Here is a 10,817-nt window from a genome sequence, read left to right on the forward strand (position 1 = left end):
CCTACCAGGTACACACACACACACACACACACACACACACACACACACACACACACACACCCTACCAGGTACACACATATACACACACACACACACACACACACACACACACACACACACACACACACACACACATCCTACCAGGTACACACACACACACACACACACACACACACACACACACACACACACCCTACCAGGTACATACACACATATACACACACACACACACACACACCCTACCAGGTACACACACACACACACACACACACACACACACACACACACACACACACACACACACACACACATCCTACCAGGTACACACATATACACACACACACACACACACACACACACACACACACACACACACACACCCTACCACAGGATGGACAGCCCGCCCTACCAGATACACACTTATATATACACACATACACACACACACACACACACACACACACACCCTACCAGGTACACACATATACACACACACACACACCATACCAGGTACACACATATACACACACACACACACCCTACCACAGGATGGACAGCCCGCCCTACCAGGTACACACTTATATATACACACACACACACACACACACACACACACAGCCCGCCCTACCAGGTACACACTTATATATACACACACACACACACACACACACACACACACACACAGCCCGCCCTACCAGGTACACACATATACACACACACACACACACACACACACACACACACACACACACACACACACACAGCCCGCCCTACCAGGTACACACACACACACACACACACCCTACCAGGTACACACACACACACACACACACACACACACACACACACACACACACACACACCCTACCAGGTACACATATTTATACACACATATACATACACACACACCCTACCAGGTACATACACACACACACACACACCCTACCAGGTACACACACACACACACACACACACACCCTACCAGGTACACACACACACACACACACACACACACACACACCCCACATTTTTATGATGACCAGTCTGTGGTCAGTTGAGTGTCTCTCTCTTCATCTTCATCATCTCTTCTCCTCCTTCTTCCTCTTCCTCCTCCTCTTCCTCCTCTTCCTCCTCCTCTTCCTCAGCTGCTGGTGGCCGAGGTCCACCGCCGCGTCGTCACCGAGTATCTCCGCTCCGTCATGCGCGGCAGAATCATCTGCACCTCCATGAAGATGAGGAAGAGGATGGCCGGCCGGCTCCGAGACGAAGGCAAACAGATCAAAGTCCTCTTCAAGGACCTGGTGAGTGTGGGAAATATGAGCTCTGTGGCTCCATCTAGTGGCTGAGATGGAACAGTGCGGTTTTAACTGATGCTACAACCAGAGTGTTTAGGATCTTTGATTTAACCCTCCTGTTGTCCTCAGGTCAAGGAAGGAAGGAAGGAAGGAAGGAAAGGAGTAAGGAGGGAGGGAGGAAAGAAGGAAGGAAGGAAGGAAGGAAAGGCGTAAGGAGGGAGGAAGGAAAGAAGGAAGGAAAGAAGGAAAGGAGTAAAGAGGGAGGGAGGAAAGAAGGAAGGAAAGGAGTAAGGAGAGGAAGGAAAGGAGTAAGGAGAGGGAGGAAAGAAGGAAGGAAGGAAGGAAGGAAGGAAGGAAGGAAAGGAGTAAGGAGGAAGGGAAGGAGGGAGAAAGGAAGGAAGGAAAGAAAGAAAGAAAGGAGTAAGGGAGGAAGGAAAAGAGGAAGGAAGGAAGGAAAGAAAGAAAGAAGAGAGCAAAGAAGTATGGAAGGAGGGGAAGAACAAAGGAAAAATTGAAGAAAGAGGGGGGAAGGAAGGAAGGAAGGAAGGAAGGAAGTCTGTTACTTCAAAAGGACAAAATCCAGGCTTCAAAACTGTGTCTCACTGATTGACAGCGTTGAATTAAAACGCCCCCTGGTGGTGTATCTGTGTACTGCATGTTAAATTAAAACTCCCCCTGGTGGTGTATCAGTGTACTGCATGTTGAATTAAAACTCCCCCTGGTGGTGTTTCAGTGTACTGCATGTTAAATTAAAACTCCCCCTGGTGGTGTATCAGTGTACTGCATGTTAAATTAAAACTCCCCCTGGTGGTGTATCAGTGTACTGCATGTATCTGATGATGTAGAGCTCTATAATTACAGCGGTTAGATTTGCAGTAAGTGTTGAGTCTCATTAACGTTCGGCTGCCTTTGTGTGTTTGGTTTTTTTTAGGAGTCTCCATCCAGCTGGTTGGACAGCGCTCTGTCTCACATCTCAGAGATCATCCAGCTGGAGGATGTCCCCTCCATCCAGATGGAGGTCGGAGTTCTGGTCCGAGAGTTTCCAGACGTCAGGTACGAAACACATCGGACGCTTCCACCTACTCCTGTTACTGTTCATTTAATGCAGAGGTGTCAAACTCATTTTCATTCAAGGGCCGCATACAGAACAATGTGATCTCATGTGGGCCGGATCATTAAAAAGATGGAAGGAAGGAAGGAAAGACAGGCAAAAGGAAGGAGGGAAGAAAGGCAGGAAAGACAAATAGAAGGATGGAAGGATGGAAGGAAGGAAGGAAGGAAGGACAGATAGAAGGAAGGAAGAAAGGAAGGAAGGAAAAGAAGGTGGAGAAGGAAGAGTAGACAGGAATGAAAGACGGAAGGAAGGAAATAAGAAGGGAAGGAAGGAAAGACAGGCAAAAGGAAGGAGGGAAGAAAGGCAGGAAAGACAAATAGAAGGATGGAAGGATGGAAGGAAGGAAGGAAGGAAGGACAGATAGAAGGAAGGAAGAAAGGAAGGAAGGAAAAGAAGGTGGAGAAGGAAGAGTAGACAGGAATGAAAGACGGAAGGAAGGAAATAAGAAGGGAAGGAAGAAAAGACAGACAAAAGGAAGGAGGGAAGAAAGGCAGGAAAGACAAATGGAAGGAAGGAAGGAAGGAAGGAAGGAAGGACAGATAGAAGGAAGGAAGAAAGGAAGGAAGGAAAAGAAGGTGGAGAAGGAAGAGTAGACAGGAATGAAAGACGGAAGGAAGGAAATAAGAAGGGAAGGAAGGAAAGACAGACAAAAGGAAGGAGGGAAGGAAGGAAAGACAGACAAAAGGAAGGAGGGAAGAAAGGCAGGAAAGACAAATGGAAGGAAGGAAGGAAGGAAGGAAGGACAGATGGAAAAAAGGAAAAGAACACAGGAAGGAAAATGGGCCGGATTGGACCCCTCTGTGGGCTGGTTCTGGCCCACAGGCCGCATGTTTGACACCCCTGATCTAATGGCTCAAATAAGGTGGCCCGTGAGGTGCAAACCAAGATTACAACATGTGAAACACTTTTACAAAGCTTGAGACAAATTTACATTTTGGAAAACATTTTTACATATGTTTACACTCTTTAATTTGTTTTTAAATCTTTAAATGGTCTGGCCCCGCTCTACCTCTCTGAGCTCCTTCACCCCCACGCTCTTGCTCGGTGCCTCAGGTCAGCTGATCTGCTGCTCCTGGAGGTACCGAGGTCAAAGCGGAAGCTCAGAGGGGAGAGAGCATTTTCTGTTGCTGCTCCTAAATTATGGAACGAGCTTCCTTTTAGATTATTAGACAAGCCTCCTCACTGTCTGTTTTTAAAACTCTTCTTAAAACCCATTTTTATTCCTTGGCTTTCAACCGTGCATGAGACTCTGCTCCTGTTTTAGTGTTTTATGGTTTGTTTTTAGTGATTATTTTTAATTATTTTAGTATTTATTTCCTGTTAATTGTTTTACGTTTCTGTGTTGTTTTTATCTATTTATGTAGAGCACTCTGTTTCAGCTGTGGTTGTTTTAAAGTGTCATATAAATAAAGTTGAGTTGAGCTGAGTATCATAAAACAAAATTACATTACCATAACACATTTACAAGTCCCGAAACTAATTTACATTTCAGAAAACAAATTAACAAGACACGAAACACTTTTACAAAGCTTGAGACAAATTTACAAATATCACCCATCAACCAGAAAGGGAACGTACCAACTCCGGGGTTGAACAGGATGTGATAACAGGGAGCAGCCAATACGAGCTGTTGGGGTCGTCGGTAGAGTTCATGGTGAGCCGAGATCATTTAAAAACTCTAAAGACCGACCACACGAAAAACAAAACCACGTTAAGCGGCTCATGTGTTGTCTGTCCATCTCGACTCACCATGAACTCTACCAACGACGACAACAGCTCGTATTGGTTATCACTTCCTGTTCAACCCCAGAGCTGGTACGTTCCCCTGCTCTCATCAGGGGGAATTTAACCATTCATTCACATTCATACACCGTTGGCGTGTGGGGAGCAACTTGGGGTTAAGTATCTTGCCAAGGACACTTAACATGTGGACAGGAGGAGCTGGGAATCGAACCGCCAATCTTCCAATTGGAGGACAACCACTCTACCTCCTGAGCCACAGCCCCCGTTACAGTGTTTTTAGTGCCAAAGTCTTTTTGTTACTGTACTTCCACCACAGCTCAACAGGAAATACTGCTGTTGTCTAAAAACTATTGACAACACGTCGCAAACTCTTTAAAATGAAGGACCGGGTGACATGTTCCTTCATTAGGAAGACTTTGGTCATGTTTTCAGTCTTTGGAGAGTAGTTCTGTGTGAGGCGGATGATACCGAGCATATTTCATATTTACTGTAGAGACATGACAGAAGCATCTTTCCAATCTTTAGTCTGCTGAAGCTTTTCGTATCTACATGAACACACACTTATACACACACCGTACCAGGATACACACACACAGATATACACACTTATACACCAGTCTTTAGTCTGCTGAAGCTTTTCGTATCTACATGAACTCCAGTGTGACGTTTCTGTTCAGGTCCTGTAAAAACATGTCGAGTAACACCTCCTGTTTGTTCCCTCGTCTCTCTCCTATCTGTGTTCAGGAAGAAGCACGTGTCCGCCATCCTGAACATCCGCGGCATGACCCGCCAGGCGGAGCGTCAGGAGATCATCAACATCGTCAAAGACATCGAGAGCACCGACGGCGGCGGTTCGATCCGGATGTCCCGGGACCGCGCCCTCTTCGCCGAGGTGCCGGTCACCTCCGAGGTCCACTGCCTGAACGTTGGCCTGAGCCGCATCGCCCTCACCGCCTCGTCCTGCTTCAGCTCGCTGCGGCCGCGGCGACCCAAAGCCCGAACGCCCGTCCAGGACAACCCCGACGACGGCCTCTGAACCGCCGAGCTCAGATCTTTATCGAGACAATCCTGACGGGAATTTAACGCCGGGAGTTGAAGCTTGGTTGTTTGGATGAAAACGAAGCTGCTGTGGTTTAATAAATTAACTGTTTGCTAAGCCCCTCCCACCCAAACTACAGCTGTCCAATCACAGCTTAGCAACACTAACGAGTCACAGCAGAAACAGAAGAGAGAAAGAGCTTTTTTACTCTCTTCTACAACAGACCTGTCAACTCTCTTTCGTTTCCTTATTTGCTCATAAATCTCCACATTTCCATTTTCTTCCATTTTCACAGTCGTACAGTTGTTTCAGTTTCAGATAAAGCAGCATCTTTGATCGTCCTTCTACTCTTTGACAAGTCACGACGGTCATTCAGTCAGAAAACAGCACGAGAAATGGACAACGAAATAAGTATTTTCCATTACCGACAAAAGATCTGTTAGATTTGCTTCAACATTAAATATCACAATAAAAAAGACAGCCTGTGATCAAATTACAGCAAATTCATTCAAAATCATTAATTTCTAGTTTTTACGGCAGAAAAAAAACAAAATATCTTCATTTCCTTCTTGAAGTTTGACTCTGAAGAAGTTTGATATGTTCGTTGGTTTAAATGTCCAACAGATTAAATTGTAATTATTCAGATTTTTAATTCAGATTTTTAATGTCAAAGATCTTCTCTGATAAAACTAATGAGAGGTCTCACTCCATTTTTTATGAAATGAGAAAGAAGAAGAAAAGAAGAAAGTCCCTGATGGTGATAAAAACTTAAATTAAAAATGTTTTAATCGATCGATGGATCATTAATCTACAGACACAAAAACACAGACGTTAACTGAACTTTTCAATTTACTGAAATATTTATTTTAAAATTCTGAAATTTCCTTTTTGGAAATGTTGAAATCAAAAAAGAGGTTAGCAACATAATAATTAATTTCAGAGTTTGTTAAACCTGTTGATTTGCTAAATAAACTTGACTTAATTTTACGGAAATATTGGGTAATGATTAGCTTCAAAGCTAACGACATGTAAAGCAGACAGACTCAGAGTAGTTGGATGGTGGGTTTTCTTTCCTTTCTGATGCTAGGCTAACAGTTTCTCTTTACTTCCAGTCTTTGTGCTAGGCTAGGCTAACAGTTTCCCTTTACTTCCAGTCTTTGTGCTAGGCTAGGCTAACAGTTTCCCTTTACTTCCAGTCTTTGTGCTAGTCTAGGCTAGGCTAACCGTTTCCCTTTACTTCCAGTCTTTGTGCTAGGCTAGGCTAACCACTCTGTTATTTTTGGGGGGTTTTTTTCGACTTAATTCTGATTCAGGATGAGTGATTTAGTGGTTTGTGATATGAGCTGCAGTACCGACTGTGGCCACTAGCCTAAAAACCACCTCACAGCTCGGACCTGCTGTCGGGAATAATCAGATTATGGTTTCAAACGCTGTTGTGATCGAACGGATGTAAAATCGGCCTCCACAACTTTCTTTTTCAGACTGAAACCGAACAAGACCACAGATTGCCGTTTGGTGTTTGATTCGGGATCTCTTTTTTTTTTTTTCTCGGCGTGATCCTGCAGGATTATCAGGACTTGGAACTCAAAAGCACTTTATACAGGATCAATAAAAGGAAAATGGAAAAAAAGCTGTCCTGTGTTGTGCTGAGATGGACTGAAGTGCATTATGGGACTCAGAGGCTGATCAGATCAGATTATCGGGACCGCCACATCAACAAACTGAGAGCTGAGAGAGGAGTTCGGACTCGGAGAAGCTTCATACCTGGAGTTAGAGTAGTTTTATTGTTGCACATGATACAAGGAAAAAAAAAATCAATCGAAGGTACTAGACGATGATCTGAGTCTCCATCATGCTGATTGTATTTAAAGGAGTGATTATAGTTCAAGCTTTTGGTGTGATGAGGTTTATTATATATGTGGTGATACAGAGATGAATATAGATTTATTATTTCTTTTTTTTCTTTTTTTTTTTTTCGTGGTTGAATAATCTTCACAGTGTTGATTTTTTAAAGTGTCTGAACAGGTTAAAACTAGAAGACAAGAAGAGGAAATACAATCTTATAGCAAAGGGTGTCAAACATGCGGCCCGTGGGCGAGATCCGGCCCGCCGAGGGGTCCGATCCGGCCCACTTTCCTTATCTTCCTTTCCTTCCTTCCTTCCTTCCTGTCTTATTTCCCTCCCTTCCTTACATCTTCCCTTCCTTCCGTCCTTCCTTCCTGTCTTATTTTCCTTCCTTCCTTCCTTCCTTTATTCCTTCCGTCTTTCATTCCTGTCTACTCTTCCTTCTCCTCCATCTTTTCCTTCCTTCCTTTCTTCCTTCTATCTGTCCTTCCTCCCTTTCTTCCTTCCATATTTCCTTCCTTCCTGCCTGCCTGCCTGCCTGCCTGCCTGCCTTCCTTCCTTCCTTTATTCCTTCCGTCTTTCATTCCTGTCTACTCTTCCTTCTCCTCCTTCTTTTCCTCCCTTTTTTCCTTCCATCTTTCTTTCCTTCCTTCCTGCCTGCCTGCCTGCCTTCCTTCCTTCCTCCCTTCCTTTCTTCCATATTTCCTTTCTTCCTTCCTTCCTCCCTTCCTTCTGTCTTTCATTCCTGTCTACTCTTCCTTCTCCTCCTCCTTTTCCTTCCTTCCTTTCTTCCTTATATCTGTCCTTCCTCCCTTTCTTCCTTCCATCTTTCCTTCCTTCCTTCTTTCCCCCCATCTTTTCAATGATCCGGCCCTCATTAGATCAAATTGGTCTGAATGTGGCCCTTGAATGAAAATGAGTTTGACACCTCTGTCTTATAGTGTCAGTTTATTCTGCATCTTCTGACTTTAACTCATAAATAACATGAAATAAAATAAATTTAAACTCCTGTCAGTCATTTTTTTTTATAAATAATCTTTTAATACATTTCAGTTCATGTCTGTTAAAAAAAAATCTGAAATCTGAAAATTACATTGTTGTTCGCTTAATGTCAAAATTGTTATCTGGGTTTAAATTTCAAAACTTGATTGAAATCCAAATTAGATCTTTATTATTGATTAATCTGCGGTTCTTTTTTTTTGGATTAGATTAATTGTTTTGTCTATAAAATGTCAATATTTCAATAAAATATATATATTTAAAAAATATTGAAAAATGTCACATTTTCACTGCGTCCTAACTAAACAGACTCAGTTTTGTTTGTTTGGTTTTTTTTGGCACATTTGCACAAAAAATCATCATAAAAATTTGTCATTAACATAATAAAAGCAAACGTATTATAATAATTTGTAAGTCACGTGCATCATACAGGACTTTATACACACTGACAAATGAAAAAGCACTGAAATGTTGAATATTAATGTTTATTAGACACCAACACAGATTTAAGAAGCACTTAAAATAAAATATTACTATTTATCACCCGAAGCGTCAGACTTCCCATCGAACTCTCCAATGTCGGAGTGTCCCTGAATGCACCACCAAAGAGAGCTTTTAATCACATTAATAAAACACTGGTGAGAAAGTAAACTCATATAAACACCTTCAGGCCTCTGCAGGTTGATTCTGCTCATTGTTAGAGAACAGACAGACATGCTTAAAACATATTAATACATATTATATCCAGGAGTTAATGGCCGTGACACAGATGTCATTAATAAAGGTGCTGTTTAACTAAATCTGTGGTTCAAATCAAAGTTAGCAGATTAAGATAAATTATTATTAGGGCTGTCAGCGTCAACGGGTTAATCGCGATTAGATTAATGCAGTCCATAACACGTTAATTTTTTAAATCTCATTTTAATGTTGCAAGCCCTTTTGTCCCTTCTACTCCCCCGTAGACGGCTCCTCTAGCTGTAGCGCTATGCTTTGAAGTGGCCTCCTGCAGTAAACCTACCGCGCTGATGGAAAGTAAGAGAGCTACTGGACTTTTGAACGGCTTGTTTAACTTTAAAACACTTCCAGACGCTTCAGTTGACAAGTCAAAAGTAAAATGCAACCTGTGTCAAACGGAGTTTAACTACCACCGGAGTACGTGGAGTTTGAGTTAGCACCTCCACGCTAAACACCCAGGTGCAGCCAAGCCAGCCTCAGCTCCACCAAAGGACCATTTTGGAGTGTGGGAGTCGCAGCAGAGCCGTGATTGATTCCCAGTTAAGACACTCTGGTAAGAAATGCTTTACATTATGGGCTTAAAACTGCCTTCAAATGGAAAATAACAGGATTTTAAACATGCAATTCAAAACGCCATTAATCGCGATTAACTATGGAAACTATGTGATTAATCTCGATTAAAAAAAATAATCGTTTGACAGCCCTACTTCTTATTTTTCCTTCCAAATGTTTAAGGGTTCATTTGCCTCCATAAGAAAAAAATAGGTTTAAATAATAATAACATTTTCTTTCCTTCCTTCCGTCATTCCTTCCTCCTTTCCTCTTCCTTCCCTCCTTTCCTTCCTTCCTTCTTCCTCCCTCCCTTCTTTCCTTCCTTCTTTTCTCCCTCCTTTCTTTCCTCCTTTCCTTCCTTCCCTCCTTCCTTCCTCCCTCTCTCCTTCCTCCCTCCCTCCCTCCCTCCTTTCCCTCCCTCCTTTCCTTCCTTCCTTATTCCTTCCCTCCTTCCTCCCTCCTTTCCTTCCTTCCTTCTTTCTTCCTCCTTCCCTTCCTTCTTTGGCTCAAGGACAACAAGAGGGTTAATAAACTAAATGTAGTTTCAATTTAACTTTATAATTTCTGATAACAGTTATTCTGAATATGTTAGCCTCGGTTTTTTTACACATACATATTTCTTCAGTGCAGCATTTGTCCACTAAACAAGAATCTAAGAATATTATATGTGCATTTATTCTCATCTATTAACACATTTTTCACACCCTGACACTTGGGTTCAAATGATATTAATGACCAATACTATTGATGACAATAAAGTTTAACTTATACAACTCAGAAGCATTACAGGCCAATGGTATATTATTTCTGCTGTTTGAAAGCGACACAGTGAAATGACTCCAACAGATGTTTCATTGTGTTGTTTGATGGTGACGTGGCGACACCTGCTGGATAAAGAGTGCTGTTACATTTGTATAAACTATTCATGAGAAGACTGTGTGAGGTGTGTAATAAGATTTAATGTGGCGGTGTTCATGTGTGGTGGTCATTTCTAACATCATTATTCACTGTTGATTTAAGGTTTGAAATAAGTCTGCTGCACTCTGGTGGTCACAGTGTGTAACTACACTTGTTAAATAGGCAGTTTCTCTAGTACTAGTTTACTGTAATACTGCATATTACATCACTCACAATACTTATGTACTTTTACTGAAGGAGGATTTTTCATGCAGTACTTTTACTTGTAATGGAGTATTTGTACATAGCAGTAAAGTTAAATGTTGAGCAGCTTTTAACTGAGACTTTACTGTAAATGAGGAAACACAGTTTGAATCCACAGTGCGGCTCCTCGTCCTGATAACCGTCCCTGTTCTTTAAACACAACAAGCTCCACTCTGGGATCAGAGTTCCTTGTTCTCTCCCTTCAGATCTACAGTTTGTAGATGGGTGTAACCAACATGTGACTCAGCACAGAGCTGTCAGGCTGCATTCACTGCAGGATCACATGATCAAACAGAAAGTGAAACTCAGACCGTCGTTGCCTCTGAGAGCTGAA

The 10,817-nt window shown here is 42.4% G+C and overlaps 1 protein-coding gene across 1 annotated transcript in view; it reads left to right on the forward strand.

Annotated features, from left to right (window-relative positions):
• The window catches only part of LOC128354763 (exocyst complex component 3-like protein 2), a gene marked incomplete at its 5' end in the record, with an annotated part of 8,318 nt that extends 2,617 nt beyond the window's left edge, over nt 1-5,701 (forward strand). Inside the window, 3 exons of the mRNA XM_053314933.1 lie at nt 1,146-1,301; nt 2,227-2,348; nt 4,897-5,701. Of these exons, the coding sequence (XP_053170908.1) occupies nt 1,146-1,301; nt 2,227-2,348; nt 4,897-5,188 (570 nt within the window). The remainder of the gene's footprint in view (nt 1-1,145; nt 1,302-2,226; nt 2,349-4,896) is intronic.
• Between the last annotated feature and the right edge of the window lie 5,116 nt (nt 5,702-10,817).

Source organism: Scomber japonicus, unplaced genomic scaffold, assembly GCF_027409825.1.
Source record: "Scomber japonicus isolate fScoJap1 unplaced genomic scaffold, fScoJap1.pri scaffold_541, whole genome shotgun sequence".
Classification (NCBI taxonomy): Eukaryota; Metazoa; Chordata; class Actinopteri; order Scombriformes; family Scombridae; genus Scomber; species Scomber japonicus.